The sequence below is a fragment of the Lissotriton vulgaris genome, chromosome 8 (genome assembly GCF_964263255.1).
Source record: "Lissotriton vulgaris chromosome 8, aLisVul1.2, whole genome shotgun sequence".
NCBI lineage: Eukaryota > Metazoa > Chordata > Amphibia > Caudata > Salamandridae > Lissotriton > Lissotriton vulgaris.
The window spans coordinates 1,536,314,900-1,536,342,669 of NC_141696.1; the positions used below are offsets into that span (position 1 = coordinate 1,536,314,900).

Genomic DNA, 27,770 nt, shown 5'->3' on the forward strand with positions numbered 1-27,770 from the left:
ACAGCAAGTTGCATCCTTGCAGGTTTTCTTCCCCGGCACCTACATTGAAGGGGTGGGAGTTGGAGTGAAAGGACAGTAGAAGTGGGATCAAGACATCACGGGCGAGACCAGCTGAGAAGGGCAACTGCTAGGCAGAACAGAGGCGTAATACACAGGGCTGGGGAGTGCAGGCACTGTTGGTGGACATCATATCACACACAATGTGACAATGTAGTTTGATTGACTGTGTTAGACCCTTGGTCACCCAAAGGTTTTGAAAACTATGGATTAGAAAAACTCACCCACACTTTTTTATTACACTGTTAGGCCCCATTTTGTGCTTGGAAATTGATGTGATTTCTATTGTAGTACAGCGGGTCCGTGCCAACCAGGTCCCCTGTGCCAGTACTTCTTCCCTAAAAACAGATCCACAATTGGTACTTCTGCCCCCTGTCCATAGTAATTGGTACCCTGGGAACTTAGGGCCTGGAAGCTGAAGAGGGTCCTCTGAGATACCCTCACTAGCTCCATACCCTTGTACCATTCATGAACTTGTGAGGTGAAAAAAGACAAAGACGACATGTTTCCCTGCCTGGGTCCCATGTCAGCCAGCGCTGCCTGAAGGTATAGGTAAGTCCCCCTCTAGCAAGCCTTAGATCTCTAAGGCAAGGTGCACTATACCACAGGTGAGGGAATATCTGCATGAGCATAGAAATGCCCCTGTAATTTTTAAGCCAATTGTTAAATATTGTAAGTGCCGGGAAAGCCATAAGGAGTACATGGGCTGGAAGCTCGACAACTCGAGTGCCCCAGAACCATGATGGCTTAACTGAAACCAGAGTGTTAGGTACCAAACAACTCCTTGTAGAAAATCCCCACTGATGCCAGCGGGGGATTTATAAAACCATGTACTTAGAGGGTACTGGCGTGTGCGATCCAAATAGAATGCGAGCGCACGTTTTGGGTCCAGACGGTGGAGCCTCTCTTCCTCTTTCGAGGGATGCGGAGGAGGAAAGAAGGTGGGCAAGGTGATGGACTGCCCGATGTGGAAGGCTGTGACTACCTTGGGCAGGAAAGAGGGTCGCGTCCGCAACACAACTTTGTCCGGATGGACAGAAAGGAAGGGAGGTTTAGAGGAAAGAGCCTGGAGCTCACTCACCCTCCTGGCTGAGGTAATGGCAACCAGGAATGCAGTCTTCAGAGTAAGAAGACGAAGAGGACAGTTATGAAGTGGCTCAAAAGGAGCGCACATCAGATAGGTCAGAACAAGGTTCAAGTCCCACTGAGGCATCACAAAAGGAACAGGAGGAAACATATGAGTGATGCCCTTCAAAAACCTATTTACATGGGGTGGACGTCCGCGTATCGCCCTTGCCAAACTGACACTTCCCTGGTATGCCGACGGTATCGCACTTCCGGATATCAAGCGATACTACTGGGCCTCCCAGCTGGGAGCAATTAATCATGCAATGTACGGCCCCACGTTAAATCCTGCGTTTGAGATGGATAAGTGGCAGCTGCCAGGTGGAGATTATAATATGGCGCTTTACTCCAAATCTGTTGGAGGGAAACTCTCGGGACCCACTAAGATAGCAGTGCGAGTGTGGCAGTGTGCGAATGCGGCAATGGGGTGGACGGACCAGTTGACCCGGGCGACTCCGCTCTATGTGTCTGAAAGGCTGGGCAGCTTGTGGAGGACGAAAGGCTTTGAGAAGTGGGATATGATTGGTATTTGTAAGGTTGGGGATCTCTGGACCAAAGATAGGATTAAGACCTTTGAGGAGTTGAAGGTAGAATATGAACTAAGGGACAAGTAGTTCTTCCGCTATATACAGATCCGCCACGCATTGAGTTTGGTTTTTCCTGCCGGTGTCGTTATCCCGGAATCATCCCCTCTCGAAGATCGGGTGCTAGACGGATACGTTCCAGACAGCACTATCTCTCTGATATAGAAGAAATTGATCAACGATCGTAGAGATCTGCTGGTGCACCTCAGAGAGGTTTGGACCAGTGACGGTTTAGAGCTGGATGATGAGGACTGGCAAGTTGCGATATCCTCTCCCAAGGAGGTCGCGATTCCAGCCCGCCTCCGAATTGTGCAACTCAAGATCCTGCATCGGATTTACGTGACTGGCCCTCGCCTGATTCGTCTGGGTTATTCTGTGGATGGGTTGTGTAAGCGTGGATGCGGCTTAACTGGTACTTTCCTCCACATATTTTGGGAATGCCCGGAGGTGGTAGTGTTTTGGAATCGAGTGCATGCAGTGATGGAGGAAGTCACGGGTGTTCCGCTGCTGCCCGAAGCCAGGCGTTGTTTGCTGAACGTTTGGGAACCAACTGATTATGATGTGGTGCAGACTCAGTTGGCAACCCTTAGGAATATGATCGCCAAGAGAGACATAGCACAGTTGTGGGGGTCCCAGAGACCGCCCACTATCTCGGCATGGAAGGAGAATATGGATTGGTGTATGTTTCGGGAGAAAACGGTGTATGTGGCGCGCGGCAGACCGAGGAAGTGGGGTAAAATTTGGAGCCAGTGGAACTCGTACCGGGGTGATGTTTGCACACCTCCCCTCACCGATATTCCGGATGTGACTCCTTCCCCCTAACCCGACAATTCTAGTGTTGTCTAGTCCTAAGGTGCTGTGACTCTGTTTCCCCCCTGCTCCTCCCTTTTTTTCTGCACTGATGATTTGTATTAAATTGTAATGCGCCTTTTTCCCCCCTTGAACACGTATCCAGCTGTATTGCCTTCTTTTGCCTTGTTTGTTCATGTTTTCCTTTTTTATTGTCAATAAAAAGAGTTATAAAAAAAAACAACCTATTTACAACTGGGGACTTGAACAAAGAGGGCTGATCAGGGAGCCTTAAGATTGCGGAAATAGCAGAGAGGTAGCCCTTGATAGTGCCCAGCCCTTGGGGACCCAGTCGGGCCGCGGAACCTGACGGAGGAGTGAGAGACCTCATGGCCATCAGGAAGCCCTCAATCTCCTCCGGCGTCGCGTTCTGCCCAGGGATCGGCGGGTATGGAGCAGGCTGGGATGCCTGCGGCTCCGTCGGAGCCGCGGGGGCGGTGTCGCCCGAAGCCACGGCCGCGTCGTGCGAGCGTTGGGGGGAGTCAGAAGAGCGATGTCGCCTCTTCGACTTCTTGTGCCTCTTACCTGAAGACTTCGAGCCCGAAGACTGATGACGACTCACGGAACTGTGGTGACTCCGGCCCCGCGACCTGTCCCTCGACCTCCTTCCGGACCGGGACCTCGAGCGGCGCGGGGCTGACTGCCGGAGCTCGAGTCACTTGCGGGACCGCTCCCGTCTAGCTTTGGACGTCAGGGCCCGGCAATCGTAGCAGGACTTGTCGTCGTGGTCGGGGCCCAGACAGTGAAGGCACCGGCGATGGGGGTCGGTAACCGACATCAGTTCGCTGCAATCGACGCAGGGTTTGAACGCGGGCATCCCTACTGGCACCGTCGGAGACGAGTGACTTCGAAAGATGATCAACAAGCATTTACAATGCAACGGTTTCGCCTTTGGAAAATTTTGAGCTATTGGCATTGTGAATGACAAACTTTTTATTTATGTGTTGGTTTTGAAAACAGATAAATAAATGGCATTGTCATTTACAATGGAAATAGCTTAATCTCTCGCAAATGCGATTTGTATTGCAACTATTTCAGTTAGCATTTTGCACTACGATGAAAACTGGCTAGAGATAGATACAAAAAACAAGTCTTAGCTAGGAGGTAATACTCACCAGACAGAGACACCCGGCAAAAATGACTTCACTTAAACTATCATATGTACAGCACTAAACATTGCACATCCTTTGTTGAATAACTGTTTGTTTACTGCACCTAAGATTGAAGATTACTCTAGTGTTACTTCTATAGTGCTCACATGCTTCAGAGCAAAGAGGACTTTAGGAAAAACACTTGTAAACAAATAATCATCGTGGGGGGAATTATACTCAGGCATTGTAGAATTACAGTTCGTTTTGGAGCATGTAAATGCTGTAGACGGGAAATGGTTAAAGGTGCTGGTTCAGAATTTGTAGCTGTGGTTCTGTACATTTGCAACGGGTGCATTTAGTCGCAAAGTTTCAAACTAGAAGACATGGAATTCATTCCTAGCCTAATAAACTGATCAAATTGTGTGATCCTGTGTAAATCATGTTTTGCCACTATGCCCTATTTCACTTTCGAGTTTGTGTTGGGCAGGAAAATACATTATTTTTTAGAGGGGCCGGGCAAAGCTCCCACTCAGCCTGACCCAGGGTGCATGTCTCTTTCACAATAACTCCTCACTGCTCCAATATCTACAATCTCAGCCTTTCACCGAAAGTGCAGCAGACTCGGGTGAAATGTCGGTCCAATGACAGCTAGACGCGCCCCCGTGTATTCTTCCTGTGGCCCAGTCTGCTGGCACACACTCTTATTATATAGCTCCTCACTAACTCTGTTGTGGGAATTAACAGGTGGGAGTGTAAGGAAGCAGCTGTCGTTCCGGTTAGTGCATGAGCCTGTATGAAAGCACAAAGCCGCAAAACATATCCAAGGGTCATTAACGGCCCTGTGAGAGGTAGAGAGGCTGGAGAGAGGGGGAAAGGTTACATATGGAGAGATAAAGGAAGGATAGGGTGGAGAAAAACAGGAACTACAAGAAGAGAACAGGAGTGAGGAAAATCCAAGAGAAAGAAGAAAAACAAGTGAAAAACGGCGCAATAGACTATGGAAGAGACAGGGTGAAAAAGAGAGGGAGTGAGAACGACGTCATATAAAGGGGAGAAGGGCGGGAGAGGGCGTCGGGAGAGCGTGCGAAGGATGGTGTTAAAGAAAGGAGGCGGGAGGAAGAAAAATGAAGGAATCACTTATAAACATAAGCCTAGCAGGTAAAGAAAGAGAAGAGAGAGAAAAACCAGAGGCCCGCACAGCCGCCGGAGGTGCTGCATGACCCCCCTTCCCCTCCGGCGGACACAAGCCCAAATACGGCCGTGGGGTGCCGGTAGGAGAGGGGGTGGGGGGGTGTGGGGGTGCAGACTTACTGCGATAGCAGCTCCGGCCAGCAATGTCCCAACGGCCGATTTTGATGCTGTGGAGACTCTGGTGTTATGCGGCTGTGTGGTTTGTGCCTCTCAGCAGGAAGAAGGGAGCCGTAAGGATGCCGCCGAAGACAGTTTCCTGGGGAGAACGGAACATCTCGAGCATCCGCTCAGCCCCAGCTCCATGAAAAAATGGCGGCCGCAAACATGAGGCAAAAAAAAAAAAAGTAAACACCCACAGTGGCCACGTCTTCATGACGTTGCGGAGAGGGAAAGAATCTGCGGAACGCCCACCAATCGCCTCAGTAAATGACAGAGAGATCTCTCTTCCAATAGCTAGCCTCCATTTATGGAGCTAGCCAATGGAAGAGAGAGGCGGAACTAAGGCCACACTGTTCTAACATAAGATTTCGCCTGCGCGAAACACTACTTGCGCAGCTGTTCGCCAGACGAAACCTAAAAAGGGCCTGTCTTTGTTTTAAAGTTCGTAACGTGCCAGGAAGCAACATAAAGGCGCCATAATGTTGGAGCTTTCCAAACATATTAATAAAGTTTTGAAAATTACAAAAAGAATGTCATTTTTTTATGTAACTTCCTAAATTCAGCTTAATAAAAGATTACTTTATATCTGGGGAAATGAGGTGCAACCTGGGCAGATGATGTCCAGACTAAGGAACGATATAACCTTCTTTGTGTTCGTTCTGGAGTCAAAGCAATACTTTTTAGTTTGTTTTTTAAGGCAATCTCGGAACAGAAATCTTTCTGAACTATTCCTGACCGAGCTGCGAGCAGTGTGTTGTTTTTGTATCTCATCTCGCCACAATGAGGCGACCTGATCGAAAGTACAGATGGCCTCTACTCATCCTAACATGTCCGCCGCCGCTCTCCGTTGTCATGGGGTCCGTCGCCCTCTGATCGCCCAGTCATGCATTATGAGCAAAGCAATCCCCTCTGCCCTGCCAGAGGCTGTCAGGGTTAAACTCTGCCACTCACAGTGGCGGCCTGGGGCTGGGCGCCCAAGATCAAACCAGGTGGAAAATGATAGAGCCGGGAGATCAGCAGAGAATCCTACACAAGTTTAGCAGACTGCGCGACAGTAATAATGTATAGAACATATTTCGCCTTTCTAAGCACTGTAAATAGCAGATGTTACACCTGCCTAACTAATGCCACTCAACGTACAAACCGCAGAAGGATGGAATCGAACTCATGACTCCAACAGCATCACATTTTACCACCAATCTAACTTTGATTGTAAAGAGCCCCCCCCACGCTCGTTTTAAACAGTTTACTAGGTTAATACAAATGAGTGCCGCTGAGCTAAACAATCGAATTTACTGATATGTGCAGTGCTCTGAAGCTGCAAGACATGCGAAATAAGTTATTATTTATTACACTTCTCAATACAAGAACGGTGAAAAAAAGAGGAGATTTTGCTTTAGACACAGGAACTGACATATTTCCCATTGCAACGCATCACTTACAGAGACTGAAAATCATGAACCCGAAAAAAGTATGCAAAGTATTTTTGTCTCATGAATGGGCCAGTTGGCGTGGCAATTACATCAGATTAATTTAATCATTTCTATACTTACTTGCATTCTAATGAGTTGTGTATCCATTACCCACGTTTTGAACGTCTGCTTTCAATGGTCTAATGCACTATTTACTAGGTTGGTTACAGAACTTTTTTCTCAGTTTTATTTAACTTCACTAGGCACTACACCGTTCAGAAATTTTTATTAAAACTAATTGAGGTGGTAAATCCCGTGTCTGGCTGTAAAACGACAAAGCCAATACTGTGAAGTATCGGCAAAAATCATAAAAGAAAAAGCAAAAATCAACAACAAAAAATAAACAAGCAATCCTCATATGGCAAACAGGCTCGACTATACTGTTTTTTTAAGTAGATTATATTAGGATTTCTGTTTAGCCCAATTACAAGCTTTTGTTTTAGTAAGAATCTAGTCTGCATATAAGCAAATGTAAGGGAGCTGCAAATAAGAGTTAATGAGCGGATGGATTCTGCAAACACACTACAGCAGGCAGCTCTATGAGTCAGGGCTCGGCGCTCATGCCAAGGTATAAAAGGGGGTGCTAGAATTACAGAGCCCTTGGGATGACCCATCTCTGGAGCAAACCGCTCTTTCAGATGTATCTCTTTTGTTGGTCTGTGTACATCTACATTTGTCACTTGAAAAGGAACCGGTCTGGGCTTCATTTTGAGTCCTGACTAAATTATTTTAATAAAAAAGAACGGGCTGCAGTGAACATATAAAAAATTATTGCTCACTATCAAATGCATCTATAAGATATCAAATTTAATGTCTGATGATCAAGTGTACTTTTGAAATGTAATATAATACCTCTTGCACTACAGGGCAGGCACTTCATAGGATGAGGAATGATTCGGAAAAAAAACAGTATGAGGTGAGAGGGTGGTACTCTCTGGGGGCGGAGCCAAATTACACTCAATGTATATATTAAAGAAAGGCTTGGCAATAATAGATTCCAGAGACCTGGTATGTCGATGCAGACCTAACAAAATACAACACCAAGGCCTGAGTAGGCCAATAACACCAGGTACAGGCGCATAGACAACTCTAAAACCGTTGTTGTTGTGGAAATTATATAACAACTGCAGTCTAGTCGACCATCCCTACACCAAAGCACCTTTGTGTTAGAGGACCGTTCTGGATTTCACCGTCTGTTGAGTATTTAGATAATATGTAACTAAGACTTACAGCATCATACAAAATAATGCAATTGTGTGTTTTTCTGGAGTTTTAGTTTAACGCTAGAATAACCTGGCTGCTGGCTGTCTCCACGCTCAGCGCCCAACCTCCTGCGTCCCCCACTGGGCCCCCCCCCGAGATGAAAATCGGAGTCACCGTTTTGAAAACAAGGGTGCCCAGCAGCAACAAACAACAATGAATTTGCATTGCACCGAAAACCAAACTTACTCAGAAAATGACGTTGAAGCCGAAGATGAAATACTTGATGCAGCAGCTAACCTCGGGCCCCTTGTAGTGCTTGCCCGACATGCTGCGGGCTCAGGGGGCTCCCGCCCCCGGGCTGGCATCAATGGGTGAGGGAAAGGGGTGTCGAGGCCTGGCGGCAGGTCATCCAGGCCAGGCCCCCCCACCCGCACACACCGGGCGACCGGTGGGGGGGCAGAGGCGCTTGATGACGAGAAGAGGGGGGGGATCACGACCGAGTCTCTCCCGGCTCCTCCATCCGGCTGCTGACACCGAGGGCGGGACCCTCCTGGCTCACAACTCGCTGCCTCCTCACAGGCGGGCGGGGGAGGGAAGCAGGCGCGCTCCTCCAGGCGGGTCAAGCCGGGGATGCAGCCTTGCCACCTGCAGTGCTGAGAGAAGCGCTTAGAAACATCTCATTATTATGAGAGAATTTTCGGCGGAAACGAGCGTTTTTTCAGTGATACTTTTGGAATGCCACGAAACAGTTAGTAAAAATCGTATTTATTTTTTTTGCGACGTAAAGTCTTCCAACGTTGTAAACGGATTACTCCATGTCACCTACTTTACAGCTCAGGGTTTCGTGTGCAAGGGAGTATGCATTGAGCTAAGTCCGAATTTAAAAAGCTTGGCTAACACACTTAGAAAAATGTTTTTTCAAAGGAAACACTAGGACCGTGAAAGTTGTGTTCTGAATGCACCGAGGAGACATTGACGGATAACGTGAAAGATGATTAACGCGTATTATTATTTGAATTAAGTGGCGCATTTTAGTACAAGAACAAACAAGAAACAACGACACAAACAGGGGGGCAGAGGCTTACCTCATGGCATGGCCTCGGTAGAAGCTGCTCGGAAAGCACAGCGTCCTGTAGGGATTCGGGTACGTGCTCTCCCCTTCCCATTGGCTGGAAGGTAAAATTCCAGCCAATGGGAAGAGGAGAGGGCGTGACTTAAAAAAAGACACGGAAACGCCCCCGAATCGCGTCAAGGCGGGCCCTGAACTCAGTGACGCTCCTCTCCTCCAATGGCTGGCCAGCATTTACGAGGCCAGCCAATTGAGAAGAGGGGCGTGCTCAGGCCCCCATACTACTAACAAAAGATTACGCAGTGGGACGGTAGCCGAAACCTAAAAATGAGCGAAAACGTTAGTCAAAAATTGACTAAGGGTACAGCTTTTTCCGGATCAGCGCTTGCTGGCGTGGAAAAAAGAAGAACTGACGTCAGCGCGCGAGGGCGGCATCTAAGTACTCCGGCGACGTCATCCCGGCGCTGCCGACGACGGACGCGGAGCCGCAGACGACGCCTACCGACGCGCAAGGGTACTGCTACGCAAAAGTTTCCGGATCCAGTCTGACGCCTGGGGATATTCTAAGGTAAGGAATCTAATACTAACCTGTTTCTTTCAGATACAATCTCCTGCAATGTGTGTGGAGCGATACGATTATATAAAAGGATATGCACATCCTATTGTCAACAAAGTGCAACTCTGAATTGGCACCAGCAAAGCCTACATTTAGTCAAATATACGTATAAATAATATCTTTAATTGCAAGAGTTTCACTACATAGAGTGCACCCTCTTCATGGCCATGTAGTGGATAGAACCCCAAGTTAGGGTAAATAGAGCGTTTAAGACAGTGTTCAAGCATTTCCCTCATGTGTGCAGTGAGAGTGTTTATTTGCAGTAAGTTTATGATTTATCACTTTGGGAAATCACTGTGTGTGATCGTTTCTTTTTGTTTTTCTCACAATAGCAGTGTAGAATAAATCTATAAGTGATGTACTTCACTGCTCCCTTTATACATCTCATCCATAGATAATTCCTACTGCTACTTTCAACCAACAGAGGTAGGAGAGTGTGACCAAGTTGGACCCTGTATGCACATATATAAATGCTGGCCAGGAAGGTATCAAGTTCAGCCCTCATGAATGCCGGAAACCCACATTGGCATGGAGTATGGCAGAAACATGTTGGCACTGGATAGTGGATGAACAAGCCTAACCTTACCCTAGGTACCCACGTAATAAAGAGAGATCTCTTGGGTTTAACCCCAAGGTAAATTTATCAGTCATGATCCCAGCATCTATCCACTCAATTTTTATTAAGAACTTCCTTAACATCAAGGTTGTCTCGCTATCACTGAGGGTCAAATACTGAAGACAGTATTTCTGTTGGTCAGTTTGCAGGATCAAAGTTGGTCAGGCTCTAGACAAGAGAGGTAAAAAGGCCCTCTACTACTCAGTTGGAGGCCAGTAACATGTGTTTGCCACATGAACCCATCAAAGGCTTCTGGCATTCTCAGAACCATTTACCCCTTCAAACAGTATCACATACCGGTCTCTGCGTGCTAAGGCACATGCATAGTAGAGTGCACACCAGGCTGTAGGAAGCCATAATGCTTTGCATGTGTGGGTTTGTATCCTATCCTCATCACCAACGTTAGATCAGGATAATGTCCATGCAAGGAAGGAAGCTGCTTCTAGATTATTTGTTCATTAAGTATATTTCATGTATAAGTTCAAATCTAATCATTTCAGTATCGACACACATTCCAACTTATATCATACACTCCAAAGAATATTTGCATCTAGACTGCAGAACACAGTACAGGATCACAGTTCAAAGATCAAAACACAGCCTTTCTGGATCAGAGTAAAAAATGCTCTAAACTGTTTCAAGCGATATTTTTCAACCCGGAGCAAAGCGCATCAAACACTGCTTTCATCAGTATAGGTGATCCCCAATTGACTCCCACTTGAACATTCTAAATGCAGAATAGAGAACATAGAAGCAAAGCACAAAAGAAAGAATGCTACTAACACTACACATCCAGTTCCCCAGTAGAAAACAATAAGAAAAATCTAACACTAGAAATATAAATTACAAGAACTGAAACAAGATATAAACAACGCACTATTTATAACAAGACCATGATATTCAATGAACAAAAATGATACAAGGTCGATTACTAACAATCTTCACATTTTCTCAGTGTAACAATAATTCTCCAAACCTTCCCACCTTAGTTTTCAATTTTGTTGAGCAGAGCATTTCTGATTCTAGGAAAATATCTTCACTCGTTGGCCTTCTCTATCTAGGTCATGCTCAACTGAACCATGCTTCCCATATATTACCCCTCACTACGTCTTCCTGCATAGAACCTTAACATTGAACCTCTCCTATATATCAATCTTCCCCAATTTTACCTTCACCACCTAAACTGCTTTCATCATCCAACCACCACATATTCTTTTGACCAACATAACCCTCTACGTTATCTGCCTTATTGGCATGGTCGCATAAAGCCAAACTGCTCATCTGCCAAAGCCTGACATCATTAAACTTTGCAGCACTATCCAACCCCTGAACAATTCTGAAGGGATCTGAGAAAACATTTCCCCCTTTTACTACTTTGGAGGAAACTTTAATATAGCCCGCTGCACTCCTTACTGGAGAATTTTTTTTAAAGCCATGCGTAAAACCGCAGAACAGCTATGTATTTTTAATCCAAAACCAATCTATCATCCTTTTCTTGGGCATCCCACTCAAACTATCTTTGGTAAAGAGGATATGTGACCTGTAGTTTCACACTGCTTGATGAGATACACCCATGCCATTCTTTTCACTTCTCCTTCCTAAATCAGTTTGCTGCTAAAAGCAAAATGGATTACTCTTTTATCACCCTTTGGTCGCCTTTGAACAACACCGTTCCAGCTAGAACGATAAACCACAGTGGTGGTGTAATCTTGAAAGAAAAAAAACTGCTTATCCTTCTATAATTAGTACATGAGCCTTTAAAAACTAGAGACTGCTGATACCGACACGAACAACATAGCAAAGAATTTAGTGGGATGAAGGCTATCAGTTTTCTACACTTGTCATGCAAGGGCATCCGTGCTGTACTTCAGCAAATATTAAAGTAGAAAAAAAAACACCTCTTTTCCTTTGTTAGGAACAATACTTAATCAGCCAGTCTTTTGAAGCTAGAATTTATCCATTAAAATATTAATTAGGTCTCTACGGTCAACCCAATTCCCACTCTGAAGATTCCATTGGTTCCTTTATACTAGCATCATGTAATGTAAGCTTGTTACTTCCTCGTGTAAAATTATGGGCATTTTGTAGTTAGGGTTGCTCTTCTATTTTGTGGGACAACCCTTTTAATTTTCCATTTTTTTCTGAAAAACATTCGAAAACATATTCTATATTCTTCTTTCTGTATAAACTCTTCTATCACAAGAACCTGTTCTGGGCTACTGGTGTCAAGAATTATGTCTAAAGATTGTGACTTCATCACCCTACAACAGTCCTTTTCCAGCTAAACATGCTTTTTTATAAGGTCTTTCTATTTGTAAATTCAAAACTCAATGGCATAGATTTTCAAATAAAGCAACCTGAGTTTATGTCAGATGGTTCCAATTTACCTCTTACATTCTCTACAAATGCACTCTTTCTTATATCTTCTGCAACAATGTATATGGCAACCAAGAAGCTGTAGTGACGTACAATTTAAAGCAGCAAGTTTCATTTCATAGAGGTTTGCACATAGATTACTTGTTCACTCCTAACTCATTAGCGTCTGAGCATAGTACAGAATTATCACTTCCTGCAGAATACGACTCACATGAGCCATTATCAGTTACACTTACTTTTGATTTCCTACTTTTCATTTTGCAAGTCCTGACAGAGTGACCAACTGTATACCACATCTGAACACAATTTATCACTAAATAGTTTTTACTATATGCCATGTGGCTTGAACTCCCAAAGAGATTGGATAAACAATAATCAGTTGAAGCTTAACTCGGACAAGACAGAGATTATTATTATTATTATTCCTCAAAGGAACTTATCGCCCTCCAAGGCCAGTGGCCACTTCCCGATCCCACCCGCAGGCTCGTCTCCTCATTAGGCCTCGCTTCCTCCTCTTCCTCCCCCACGACACCTCACCCTCCGTTGCACACCCCCCCGTCACCTCGTCCCCCCCCACTCGACCCTCACCCCATCATTCCGCCTTTGTCTGTATTCCTACTCAACACCAGGTCAGCGGTCAAACACCATCATGAGCTGTTCGTCCTACTCGATTCAGAGAAACCTGACTTACTGCTCTTGACCGAAACCTGGTACTGTGATTCCTCCCTCCCTGTTCTCCTGGCCACCCTACCCCCCTCCTATGTGGCCTTACGTGCCGACCGCCCAGCAGGCAGGGCTGGCGGTGGGGTCGCCTTAATCGCTCGGTCGGAATTGAACTTTCAATCACTTCCCTTTCCCCCTATCCCCCCTGCTGACTTTTTGGTAGTCCGTTCTCTTTCATCCTCCCCGCCCATTACTTGTCTCTTAATGTACCGCCCTCCTCAGCCTTCGCCCTCGTTCCTACCGGCATTTCAAGACCTGTTGGCCAACCTGGTGATCAACTACGCCTCGGTCTTGGTGCTGGGAGACTTGAATTACTGGCCCTCAGACCCACATGAGTGTACGGCCTCAAAAGAATTCACAGAATCTCTCCTGTCTCTCAACTTTGCACCGCATATAACTGTCCCCACTCACTCCCATGGGCACATACTCGACCAGGTCTGGTCTCTCAATCTCCCAGTGGCTTCGGCGGCAGTCTCTCCCTGCCCCTGGTCCGACCATGCCCTCATCTCCCTCTCCATTCCCCGTAATCCGGTATCGAAAACCCCGCATGCCAAAAACACCTGGGCGCGGAACTGGAACAGACTGGATCTTCCCTCCCTGACCTCTCTGCTTCGTAACTCCTCTCCCACCCTCTCTGGCTTATCATCTACCTCTCAAGCCAAGGCCATAAACACCTGGCTGGCTGGTGGCTGTGACTCAATGGCTCCCCTACGTCGCATTTCCATCCGTCGACCCAAGGATTCTAACAGATGGTTTAACGACCACCTGAAAGAGCTTAAACTGAGCACCCGACGGGCGGAGAGGCAATGGAGGAAAAATTACTGTCCTTTATCAAAAACTCACTTCCTCACATCACTGGCCAAATATAAAACAGCAATCCTTGCCGCAAAAACCACCCATTTCTCTGCTAAAATAGCGTCTGCTGAAAATAAACCCAGGGAAATTTTTGGCATAGTGAATGACCTGGCATTCTCAGATCGAACCTCATCCCAAATCCCTCCCTCCCAGCTTCTTTGTGATCAACTCAACACCTATTTCCTGGATAAAATCGTTACCATCAAGGCCAATATTCCACCACCCTCACCTGCATTTGTTGATCCTTCCCCCCCCACCGTTCAATGCTTTCTCACCTCCATTCCCCCCCTTACTCAGGAATCATTTCTGGAGATTCTTCCCAGAGTGAAGTCGGGGTCCCCGGCGGATGTCTGTCCGGCACGTATCCTGCAGCAAATTTACTCCTGCTGTTTTGAACCCCCCATCGTCTTCCTCAACAGCTCCCTAGCACAGGGTGTAGTGACCCCTGCGCTAAAGGCAGCCACGATAGTACCCATCTTGAAGAAACCTGGCGCGGACCCTTCCATCTCGGCCAACTATCGCCCCATCTCCCTGCTGCCCTTTTTGGGCAAGGTGATGGAACGCCACGTCACCGCGGTACTTAGCGCCCATATTGAGACCAATGGGGGGCTGGCATCTCGCCAGGCCGGTTTCCGTCCCAGACATTCGACCGAATCGGTTGTGGTCTCAGTCCTAGATAACCTCAGAAAGGGCATGGATGATAACAAACACCAGGCACTGGTCCTCCTTGACCTGTCCGCCGCCTTTGACACGGTGGACCATACCATCTTACTGTCCCGTGTCAGGGCGGCTGGAATCGGGGGATCAGCCCTGGTTTGGCTCTCCTCCTTTCTGAGGGACCGCACCCAGGCAGTGCGGCTAGGCAATTTCTCTACCACTCCCCTCCCTGTCACTTGTGGTGTTCCCCAGGGATCCTCTCTCTCTCCCCTACTTTTCAATCTCTATATCTTTCCCCTTATCTTCGCGCTCCAGCAGCTGGAGGTCACCGTGTACAACTACGCGGATGATCTCCAGCTCATCTTTGATCTGTCCTCTTCTCCCCTCTCTATCTCTAACTTCCAGTCTACTATGACATTCATCAGGGACTGGATGAACCACAACCATCTTAAGTTGAACCCGGATAAAACCGAATTGGTTCTCACCGGTGGTTCATCCAGCCCCTGGAACTCTCTCTTCTGGCCCCCTTCTCTTGGGCCCGCACCTTCCCCCTCATCCACGGTCAAAACACTGGGTGTTAAAATGAATCACCAGCTCACTCTCCACTCACAAATCAGCTCCGTGGTCTCTTCTTGTTTCCTCACTCTCCGCACCATCCGCTCTGTTTCCCGCTTCTTCTCCCCTCAGGCACTCAAGATTATCATGGCCGCCCTGGTGATATCAAGGCTGGATTATGCCAACGCCCTCTATCATGGCATTCCAGCATACAGTCTGCGAAGACTCCAGTCGATCCAGAACCAGGCGGCCCGGCTGGTTTACGGCCTCCCACGCTATCACCATTCCACCCCCCTTCTTAGGGAGCTTCACTGGCTTCCCATAAAAGAACGTTCCCTTTTTAAGACTGGCTGCATGGTCTTCCAGGCCCGTCAGGGCACTGCCCCCGTTTTTATCTCTTCCTTAATAAAACCCTATGTTCCCACAAGAGAGCTCCGGTCTTCCTCTAACTCCCTTCTTCAGATCCCCCGCTTCACACGTAAAAAGTGGGGTGGGGCCAACTTCTCCACCTTGGCCCCAACATTTTGGAACTCCCTCCCCGACCATCTTCGTTCTGCTACCCAGTACCTCTCCTTTCGTAAAGATTTAAAAACTTTCCTTTTCAATCAGGCTTTCTCCGCTTAGCTCTTCATTCCTATCACTCTTGTCTTTTCCCTCAGTTGCCGATTCTGCTCACTAGCGCCAAGAAACCGCACGGTGTACGCTGCGCCTTAGAAATGTTTTAAATTAGAAATTAGAAATTAGAGATTGTCGTTACAAACAACAAGCTTAACCACTGGAATCCCTCATATTGGCCGCCTGAGATGGAATCCCTCCCACCATCCAAGAAAACAGTAAAAAGTCTGGGTATCCAAATTGATGAGAAAATATCCATGAGATCACAGATGCAAACGCCCTCTATCTGGGACTTCTGATTGGCCTTAATCACAGACTTCAAATGGAGCAAAACAAGCGGAGAGACTAATCTTTCGACAGCCCAGGCATTGTCATATTAAACTTCTGATGAAGAATCTGCATTGACTCCTGTAGTTCAACATACCATTTTCAAAACAGGCTGCATAATTTTTAAATCAATTCATAACAAAAGCACCCATTTATATCCTTGAGACTCCAGAGCTATACTCAGAAATGTAACCTCAGATCGGCCCACATGAACCTTCAAATTCAAGCGAACGAGGTTGGGAGGGGCAAGACTTTCAGTGATAGGTCATCATACCTGGAACTCACTATGGTCTGAAATTTGATCGGCAGCAAATCATATGAGCTTTAGGAAGCTCCTAAAACCTAGGCTATTTAAACAAGCATATGGCTAAAATTCTGGCTAGATGTTGCTTCCTCTCTACCCCGGCATCAAGAAACCTTTTTGGTGTATGTACGCTATACAAAGACGGTATAATATAACATCAATAACGTATAGCAATTGCAAATTATTCGATCCATCCAATCTTTTTATGACCTACTTTATCTCGATTGTTCGTCACAAGACTTACTTACAACTGCTTTGTACACCTGCCCAAAAGTTCAGCATTTCTTACAATTGAAATAACTTTCTGCAATGTTCCATTCCAATTTAGTCAAAACAGTTCTTGGATGTTAGGATTCTGGAATGCCTTATAAATGGTGTTGTATAAGCTCATAGTGCAAATTGCCAAAGTGACAATAAATAGAAAATGTTTTTGAAGCAAAGAAATAGGTGTCTAGCACATCCACATTTCCCCGTTTACTTTGGAAAAATATAGGGGGCCATCCAGTGAAGGCAACAAACTGTTATCTTTACCCAGCATCTCAATTCCTTAATAAAAACATACCTTTCTCCATCTGCTCTATCTTTATTCATATTTGCACAAACACTTTGGGTCACGTTTGCACTACATAAACACAAAAAAAACCTAAAGCACATATAACTTAGCAAAAGAATAATGTACGTGTACCAGAGGGGTCTGAAAGTGTATGTACGAATATGCCAGTATTTAATCACAATATTTATTTGCCGAAAGTGACAGTATAGGTCCTTCAAATGTGTAAACTATACCTAAGAGTCATTAATATTTCGCATTAAACACATTGTGAACTGGAACAATACTTCCATGTGCTTTCAGCACTTTACAAATTGGTGGTTCTAGTGAAATAAACCAAATCGCTCTGAGGTGCTGCTACTCAGAGGTACATTAGTGTGATCTTGTAACACACATTAAGTGGGTTAGCTTCCTTGTTCTGTACACATAGTGGGGGTAATGCCGGGGAACATATGAGTGGCTATGCAACTGAAGGCGAGGTAACTGGCCATGGAAGTGCAAGACCTTAAAACAGCTGAAAGCAGCCGCATGCAAAATAGGCAGTAGTTGTGGAAACAGGAAAGGCAGCTGATAGTCTCTTGCTTCTTTCAAAATCAATATGAAGAAATGTAGGAAGATGGCTATGTGATATATCAAAAATCTGATATACCTCGTAAAGAGTCCAGGGGTTCCCTTACTAGTGGACAGGAGCTTGGACTATGAACATTGCACTTCTAACTTTATACTGGTTGAAGGAGGTCCCGCCGCTGCTCACATTCAAAGTCTCCCTCTCCCCCTGACAACATCATTTTAAAATGATCTTGACAACGCCAGCTCACCGAGACCTATGCACGTATAAAATAAGCCTGGCTGCCCGCTGATTGCAAAATACATTTCTTTTGCTCAATGATTGCCAGAAGAATTCAGGCTCACAGAGTGCTCGCCAGCGAAAGGTGATTGGGCACTGCTGCGAGCAATCATGAAAATGGAGAAATATCAAAGCCTCTGCAGATTTGCAGGTTTCCCTTCTTTTGCTGTAAGACAGCCAGGTTGTGAGGTTTAATGACTTCTACAAATAATGTGATCAGAGTTCAGCAATCTAGAAAGAAACACTGATCTCCCTCTTTCTGTTCTTAGTTGTATCTGACTTATACATCGGTTTGACTTGCTAGACCTCAGGTAACAGTTGGGTGTGCAGTGGATCAGTACATTTTTAGGTCTGTGTCTCTCCTATTGCTGGATGACAAAACATAGAAGTTTGAATGTAATTCTCTGTGCCATTGGCAGACCAGGAAAAATTGTTATTCCATTGCTTGAGAATGAAGCAGGGTCTCTGCCTTTTGGAAAGACTGAAAATTTACAAGGTCTTTTTGGCTCCCGGAGTAGGCAATATTGTAATGATCAAGCCTTAATTAAACCAGTGACCTCAATCTCTTTGGCTAATATTATAATTGCAAAAAGAACAATTGATAGACAGAATGCAGAACAATGTCATACATTCACTACAGTACAGAGATCTGGGCTTAAATCCATAGTTTTTATGCCATTCCAGTTTAAACCCAGCCAGCCCGAACTGCCAGGCCAGGTCCTCCCTGGACTGGAAACAAGCATCCTAGGACCGGTTTCGGTGTTTCATCCCTCATCAGCCAGGATAGCTTGACTCCAGTGGCATGGAGAGCACGGGACCCAAGTCTGGGCATACCCGTCCCACTCGGGGTGGCAAATCAAAAAGAACAATTGATGGACAGAATGCAAAACAATGTCATAAATTCACCCCAGTACAGAGATCTAGGCCTAAATCCATTGTTTCTGGCTCACCATGCCATTCCAGTTTGGACCCAGCCATATCCAAATCAGTCTTGACCCTGCGCCCAATGAGAACAGTCCAGCCTGAACTGCCAAGCCAGGTCCGAACGGGTGTGAAGTGGTGAGCAAAAGAATGATGGATAAAACCCAGATCCTTGTGACTGGGTGTGAATTGTCGCATTGTCCACCATTCCGTCCATCAATTGTTTCTTTCGCATGTGTTGCCCTAAGTGGGAAGGGTATGCCCAAACATGGGTCCTGTGCTCACTACACCAGTGGATTCAAGCTAGCCTGGCTGATGAAGGATGATGCCCTGAAACCGGTCCCAGGATGCTTATTTCTGGTCCAGGGATGACCTGGCTTGGCAGTTCGGGCTGGACTATTACCACAAGGAACAGATGCAAGACTGATTTGCATATGGCTGGGTTAAACTGGGGTGTTGTGGTGAGCAAAAGAATGATGGATTAAACCCAGATCCTTGTGACTGGGGCTGAATGTTTGCATTGACCAGCATTCAGTCCATCAATTGTTTCTTTTGCATAATACTATAATTGATCATGACAGGCTCCTCTCAACCTTGGAACACAGCAGGGCCATATTGACCAATCCTGTGAACTCACGATGGATAAGCAGGCTGCCATAAATAGGCTTATCAGAGGGTAGTGTTAAGCATTTGTTTGACACACTCAGGCAAGAAATGAGGTCACACACTCAAAGAATGAATTGCAGGCCAATTGTTTGTACAAAAAGTTGTTACTTTGTTATTTTTAGGTCTCGACCTAGCGTACACTGCACAGCAGTGTTCGCGCAGCCAGAGTCCTTTTCTCTGGGTTTTCAAAATGGACCTGGAAATTCCACACGCTCGTGCGTGTTCATTTCCTATGGTCCATTTTGATTGGGTTTTGCGTGCGTGTTGTTTTTTAACAGAACACGCAATAGGCCATGGGCAGCCGCGTTGCTCCGCCCATGGCCATATTGGTGTCTGTTACGCGCACCAAAGCCCATATGTGTTCAATTATCGTACCCAGACAAGGGGGCGATAATTGAAAACATATGCCTTGCAGTGGCGCGCGCGCAACACTCGCAGGCGCGATTCTTTTTATTTTTTAAAGGAAATATGTCTTCTTGCTCCTCTTCTGAAGGCGCCTCCTCTTCCTGGCGGCTTTCTTCACATCACGGGCAGAGCTGTCTTCCACACACAGGCAGACAACATTACGCTTATCTGCCCCCTCACCCGCCCCACACACACACAACCACACACACACAAACACAACACAACCACACACACAACCACACACACAACCACACACATACAACCACACACATACAACCACACACATAAAACCACACACATACAACCACACACAGAACCACACCGCCAATGCACACTTTCACCAAGCACAGACACCATCAGTCATCAGTGCACGATTTCACCGGGCACAAACACCACCAGTCGTCAGTGCACGCTTTCACCAAGCACACACACACACACACACACACCACGAGCCGTCAGTGCACGCTTTCACCAGGCACACACACCACCAGCCGTCAGTGGATGGTTCCACCAGGCACACACACCACCAGCCATCAGTGCACAATTTCTACAGACACACACACACACCACCTACCATCAGTGCACACATCAATTGTTAACGCAACCACAATTAACTATTGTAGCAATAGCAGTATGGCGCACTTTACTTTTAAACATATTCATCTAAAGCGCAGCATGCCACCATTGCTAAAAAAAAAAAAAAAAAATTATTTTGCCCTACAATTTATAGACTTATGTTGCAATTGGTGTTGCAATATTTAGCAATGCCAATAGCTGAAGTTGAATAAATCAGAAACCTATTGCATTGTAAATGCTTGTTATTACTTATTACTAGAACCAAAATTTATTTAGTAGCAGATAAGTGATACTTTCAAAACAATAATACTTTTCAAAATAAGGTGTGTACTGGTTTTGTATAAGCATACAAATTACTGTATAGAAAATCTGTTACTATTCTAACAGTGCAAAACAAACTAATAACACCTTTTAGGCATTGCAGTACATCAGTAAACAGTTTACTTTGTTGTAATATAAGACGAGTCAACATGTTTCAGAGAAGAACCCACCATGCAATACTATGGGAAAAACAAAGTTAGCAATTGAAGGAAAGTAAAACAGTTTACAGCAAATATCTTTTGGGTGCTGAACCAGGTTTCAGCAACACTCAGTTCTGCACTGAGAATGCACCGCCAGCGGCACTGTGGCGGTTGGATGCAGAGTGCAAAATTCAGTACCAGGGCCAATGCTGGCCAATGGGGCTAGGGGCAACGTGTATTGAGGCTGCTCACGGGCAGGCCAACCGGGCTAGGATGAAGATTTTTTGCGGTGCAGGTGAGGGCAAAGGAGGACCCAAGGCAGCACCAAAACTGCACCACCAGCCGCAAAGGGGCAGCCGAGGGCAGAGTGCTTACACAATGTCGGGCGCCAGAGGCTTTTCTCAAAATCGGTCCCGAGCTGCAGGAGTCCGTCAGGAAGCCACATGAGGGAAACCAACAGCCATCTAAGTAACTTCAGATCCAGGAGGACGTCAAAACACCTTTGGAACTAATCGTCAGGACACAGGGCAGGAGGCAGCAGGGCGGCCTTCTGGCATCGGGTTTCCTCCTTACTGGAAGGTCACAGATGAGGGGGGTCGTCGGGAAGAGGCTGCAGGTGTTGACACAGGACCTTGGAGGCAACACCCCTCGATGATTTGGCGGTCTGGGCATAGGTCGTGGACGGCGGGTGCCGAGGCAAGTCCTGGAGCAGGGTATCTTGGTTTTGCAGGGCCTTGATCTTCCGTGGACAGGGCTGCTGTCCTCGGGAGTCTTGGGTCTTTATTGAAGCAGGGATCAGTCCTCACCAAGTGTGAAGGTTGCTGGTCCTTTTTGAAGCCATTGTTTTCTTTGCAGGGGTTTTGGAGCTGCAGGTAGGTCGGTAAGGCTGGGACCAAGTCAATTGGGACCTCACTGCTGCAACGTCGTTGGGTTCCAATCATTTTGGTCATCAATTCTCCAGGCCTGGGTTCAGGGCTGCCCTCTAAATACTGTATTTAGGGGGCGTTTTAGGGTTCTCAAGGTAGTAGCCAATGGACTACTGACCTTAGGGTGACTACACGCTAGGTGTGCTCACCCCACATAAGGTAGTAGTACACATTCCCTAACCCTGTTTGTGGGATGCACCCAATCATCAGCAAGATAGCAGGCACTGAAAACGGATGTGTGTCATGTCGACTCTTCACTTATAGCTGCACCTTAACAAGCAGGCTGCAATTGCAGTGGTGCATGTTTGTGGTGAGAGGTCCCTGAGGCTGGCATAACACATGCTTCAGCCCCAGAGGTCTTTCCCTGGCTACTATGCCCTTGGTACCATAGTTAACCCTTACAAGGTACTTAAAGGTAGGCCAGGATTGTGTCAATTGTGGAAACTATGGTACAGGTTAGAGAAAGAACACAGGCCCTGGGTACCTGATTGACAGGGACCCAGGGCACACTCAGTCAAAGTGTATCAGGTATCTGGCATAAAGTTAGGGGACAACCAAGCAAAAAGGGCACTTTCCTACAAAGGACTAGTCTATTTTAGAGACAGCAGAGGTCCCTTGCATATCATTTTGAAGCGGGCATTTCCAGATCCATTTACCTGAAATCTGGAATGAACCGCTGAAAGCAGATATCACACTCAGACTGGCAACACTCAAAGACTATCACTGAAACTATTCAACAGATTACAGTAGTCTGCTAAAGGATTATAACAGCATCATTTACTCAGTTGTTGGCAAATTAATACTGCTTCATCTACATCTACAAGAGCAATGCATGGAACAGTGTTAGCCTTTGTTCGCTCAATGACAAAGAAGAGAGCTCTAGAGTTTGCACACTTCTAAGTCCCCAGTGCTTTAGACAGATTCACTCGCTGCTAAATTACTTTTTTCACTAAGCGCTTAAACACGGCTCACTTTGCCAAAAGTAATGTAATGGAATTATATCTTTCTTCTCAGATAAAATAATTTCTACCAAAGACAAATTAGCCTATTTTAATGTCCATAAGATCAGCTCCTTCTACAATTAACAACACTTTTATCTTATCAGCACAGGGTACTTCCCACTGATCACAAAACACCCCAAACCTGGCAACTATATTATTTTGACAAGTGAGCATAATTAAGCCAGATTTCCATGTGTTTTTAAAAATGTGCTTCGTGGTTTGTTTTTTAAATCAGTGCCCCCATCAATAGAATTCGACGTAATTTGTAGAAAACTGCCATATAGATATATCACAGACAAACATAACTTAATTCCAATCTCCTATTATAGACCCATTACCAACACACTTTCACCTGGACATTCAGTAGAGAGATCAAAGTCCAACCAATTTATCACTTCAGAGGTGTGGCATCCCTACTGCCCGATGCCCAGGGAATATTGTTTGGGCTGAAGAGCATCAAGATTTCACATTTACTTTCTCCACTGGGCAAGCAGGCACAACCCCACTGCAGCACAAGCCCTTTTTCTGCCTGTTTACATTAACAGTGTGAATCTGTGTAAGAGTATTGTCTGCTACTAAAGATGAGAATTAAAAGTTGTTCAAACTTGTAGACATTGTTCAAACTTATATATATTATTCATTAATACTAAAGCCTTTTCTATTAGGTTAAACACTCAAAGGCAATTGAGTGAGAAGTGAGCTCAGCTTGCATTACGGCCAGAGGTTCCATGCATAAAAATATGTGCACATGCTAGCATAATATAACAATTTGAGGCTATTTAAATTGCTTCAAGAATGATTCCTTTTTATATGCAAACACATGCATAAGCAAGAAAGCAAGATTGGTGATTATTTGATTTCAAAATAAAAAAAGGTGCATAAAAATAGTGTCAATTGGAAACAAATGTTTTGCTACACGATTGTGCAGCCTTAATGTTATTTCATGTGCCCTTCTTTAGTAAAGTGTGTTTGATGCACACCAATATGTTTTAAAACGATTAATAATGGACAATCACTGTAAAACCATTAAGAGCAACAAAAAATGAATTAAGGCCCATTCTTAATTAAAGTCACAAAAGATTCGATCGAAAAGACGCCGTTTTTTTATTATAATTACATCTCAGTACCAGTATCAAATCTGCAAAAAGGTTGAACCGACAATTTTTAAATAATTTTACCAATATACATAACATAACTTCTTACTAGGTTACCTGCATCAAATTTGCAAAAAGGTTGAACTGACAATCATTTTCCGATTTATAAAAGTATATAATATATCTTCTTATTCGGTATTGATACTGTTGTCTGTAAACTGATTTTTATAAGAATGTCTTTCTTTTAAACAATTGTTGTTCTAATCTTCTTTTAAAATGTTATGTAAGTCATATTACAAATGGTTTTAAGTAACTGTGCAATACAAAATAAAATATTCAATCATTCAAAGATTAACCACAGATATGTCTTTGTATTGCTGTATATTTCACGACTTTAAGGAATTCACAGAAGTCGGCCTGGAAACTATAATCCAAGCAAAAGTTTGTGAATACCACGTGAGCATATATGAATGCTGAAAATCAGCAGTGATTTAAAATTAACATTCCCTACAACCCATTCTTTCCCCACCCTGGGAAAAAAAGTTTACTCCTGCCCTTGCCTCTTTCCAGTGTGGAAAGAGACTGGAGTAGAGTTGGTGGAAACCCTTAAATATGTACGTTTCTAGGTGCGCACACTCACTGGAATCCCCATCCTAGAACTAACACTTCCAGGCTAATTCCAGCCGATGTATGTCCATGTACAGGAAGTTTGCAAAACCAGGCACTTGACTGAACCTGAACCCTGATGTAACAATCAAAGAGGCTATAATAAAAGCTCCGATATAATGAGAACACCGGTGTAGTTTATGACCTCATAACATGGCTTCAAAAGTAACGAGCAAACATATTCACAGCACAAGTCGTTTTTCGAAGCCTCCTGCCCCTTCAACAAGTGGATATTGTTAAACATTCCGCACGCAACCACATACATTAATAAAGAGCAGATCCAAGCTGACCACAAAAGCGATTTTTGATCTGGAGGCAGTAGGAGCCTGCCACCCCAAATGTTAATGTTTGAAAAAGGATTCCACACTTTACTGATTCCTCACATCACCAATATTGGAAACCTGACTATTTTCACCTTCATTGTCACAAAAACAAAACAAACTTCTGATTTTGATTGCACACCTGCGAGCTGTAGCCAAACTTCTCTCATCTCTTGCCAGGATACTAACAGTGCCATCCATACCTCAATCCACAGTCACCCATCTTCAGGCCATATTACAACCCATAGCCAGAATTACTTCATATAAAACATCTGACCACATCACACCAATCCTAAGCAGCCTACTTTGGCTACTCATAGGAAAAACATCCAATTTAAAATGGTAAAGCGTAAAACAATTACTTCTATGCTTAGTGAGCACACATGATTTTTTTCAGCTTGGAAAAATGCTAAAGATGCATGTACAGGATGCAGCCTTGAGCACAGTGCTTCTCAAAGAAAAACATTCTTAACATTTCCTTAATCGGAAAAAATTGGCTTAGAATAAAAGTATTTAATTTACGATCAACCACTTTGACACCTCACCAGCCATCAGAGATCATATATAAAACTGAAACCCAAACTAAGCCTACTTAACTGTCTAAGCTACTCACTATAGTGATGTTTTAGAAGCAGAAACCCGCTGTACATAGAAGAACCACAATTTAGGCTGTGAAGGCTCAAAATGCATTTTTTACATGAGTTGCAACTAATCTTTGGATTTCTCTTCTATCCTACAGATGACATTGAAAAGCCACCTGTTCTGTTCTCTTGAAGGGTGTGTTCTATTCAATCTTGCAACCTTTTGACCTCTAGCTCTCCATTATTAGGAAACAATGTGGAGGTTTTGTTCTTACAAAAAGAGCCCTAAAGGCATTGTTTATGCAGGAAAGCTAATTAGAAAGAGGTAACATTTAAAAATTGATGCAACCTGCTTTATAAATCCCAAAAATAAACATGAGCTGCAGGGCTGCATTTTTTCCTCCTCTGAATCGCAATAATTTATTTAACTTGCTCAAATTTAAATACAGAAACAAACAATATTAATTATTGATGAATAAACGCAATGGGAATCTGGATAATTGGCAATAGTGGCGGATGCATCTGTCAAAGTTGATCTCCCTAATAAGCCAACGAGACAAACAGGATAGCGCAATGAGGGAAAATAAAACAAACAAAACAACCAATAACAAGTGGCCAGGCAAGATCAAGTGGCAATGGAAGAGTAGACTGCTAATGAATATAGAACATACACTATTATACAGTAGGGTTACTGGAGGCTTCTTGCATATCTTTATAAGGCGGTGCTATTTACTCACCTAGATGAGTGATGCCTCCTTCAATCTTAGAGTTTAGTTGGTCCATAAAGCTAGTCTCTGCTTCCTCTTTGATGTCTGATGGAATGATACATTCGATGATAGTCATTCCTTTAAAAGACATGACAAAAAAATCTTTAGCAATAAAGGCGCCTGGAAAGAAATATCACTTAGTGTAAAATGTCTCATATGCTTAACCTGTATTTTCTTCTACGTCCTCCGTCTCAGGTTGGTAAAGTGATTTATTGTCATCTGTAAAACTCTGCTTAGCAACTGGAACACCTGAACGAAAGAAAACGGACAGGATTTATTTTATAAAATCTCAGCAGAGCACTGTCAATAAGTGGATGAAACCTGCAATTCATGCCTTAGTGACTAAACCTGTGTTCAGGAAAATTGAACCCATGATGGATGAGCAGACAACCACAACTGAAGGCTATAGAAGAGAGACTAACCTATTTTACTTGCATCGTTTTGAGGCAGGAGAAACCTACTCGCCTATAAAATCAATTTCCCATTAAGTTCAAGTTTCAAGTTTATTTATTTGTTTGATTAATTAAAATCTTACAAAAATTTCTAAAATCGTCATCAAATATAAAATATTTAAATGGAATAAAAAGATATGATTGTTATCATATCTTAAACTTAATAAGTTAAGATATGCAGTATATTTTCAGAATCAATCGATTGGCAGTTCAAATTATATTCCTCCAATTTTTTTCCAACAGTACACAACATTTTTACAAATGCAGAATTCATAAATATATCTTCAGTAATTTTCCTTTCATTTTCTATTTCGGGACAAAGACACAAATGTATAATGTTCTCTTGACCGGATTTACATAACCTACATTGGGTATTCTCTTCTGTTTTTTTCCACGTAGGTAAATGACATAATCCAGGCAATAGGCCAAATCGTGCTTTGATAAAGATATGTTTGTTTTTCTGTGACCATGATGTTTCAAGATATTCTTGGACCTTTTTTTCCTGAAACCATTTATCATTGGCCATGCATGTTTTCTTTTTACAAAAATATCTTTATCTTTTGTCAGGGAAAGAGGAGTAGTAATTTTATTGATTGTTTTTTTAAGCTTTCCTAGGTAATTGTATTCACCCAAATCGGTGTTACGCCAAATTCTTCTACCGCTGTATTTAAGTAGGACCAGACCTGCAGTTTCCTATTGTCTTTTACTTCTTGCCATAGCAGCTGAGACATTTGATTTCCTTGGTCGTTTTTTATTCGGTTCCAAACTTTAAGCGCTTGCCCTTTCCTTGTGTGAAGCTGGTTATTTTACCTGAATTGCAGCTGCACTTGTGCTTGCGAGGTATTGTTCGGCAGGGAAAATTGTATTTTATACGTTTTAGCAACTGCGTTATTAATGATCTCCGCATCTTTTCCATTTAATACCTCACCGTATGTAAGAGTAGGTAATAATTATGATAAGACAGTCACTTATAGCTTTCTGTAAGATTCTAAATGCTGCGATCAAAGTATTTGCTTTTCTCGAGATATCTTGTTTTTGAAAAAGAAAATTTCCACTATCATTAAATATAACACCAAGATATTTATAGGATACA

At 44.3% G+C, this 27,770-nt stretch overlaps 1 protein-coding gene across 1 annotated transcript in view; it reads right to left on the reverse strand.

Moving 5' to 3' along the window:
* The window catches only part of LOC147700310 (uncharacterized), a 429,112-nt gene that overhangs the window by 98,915 nt on the left and 302,427 nt on the right, over positions 1-27,770 (reverse strand). The window contains 2 exon segments of the mRNA XM_086936302.1: positions 26,196-26,303; positions 26,391-26,474. Of these exon segments, the coding sequence (XP_086792428.1) occupies positions 26,196-26,303; positions 26,391-26,474 (192 nt within the window).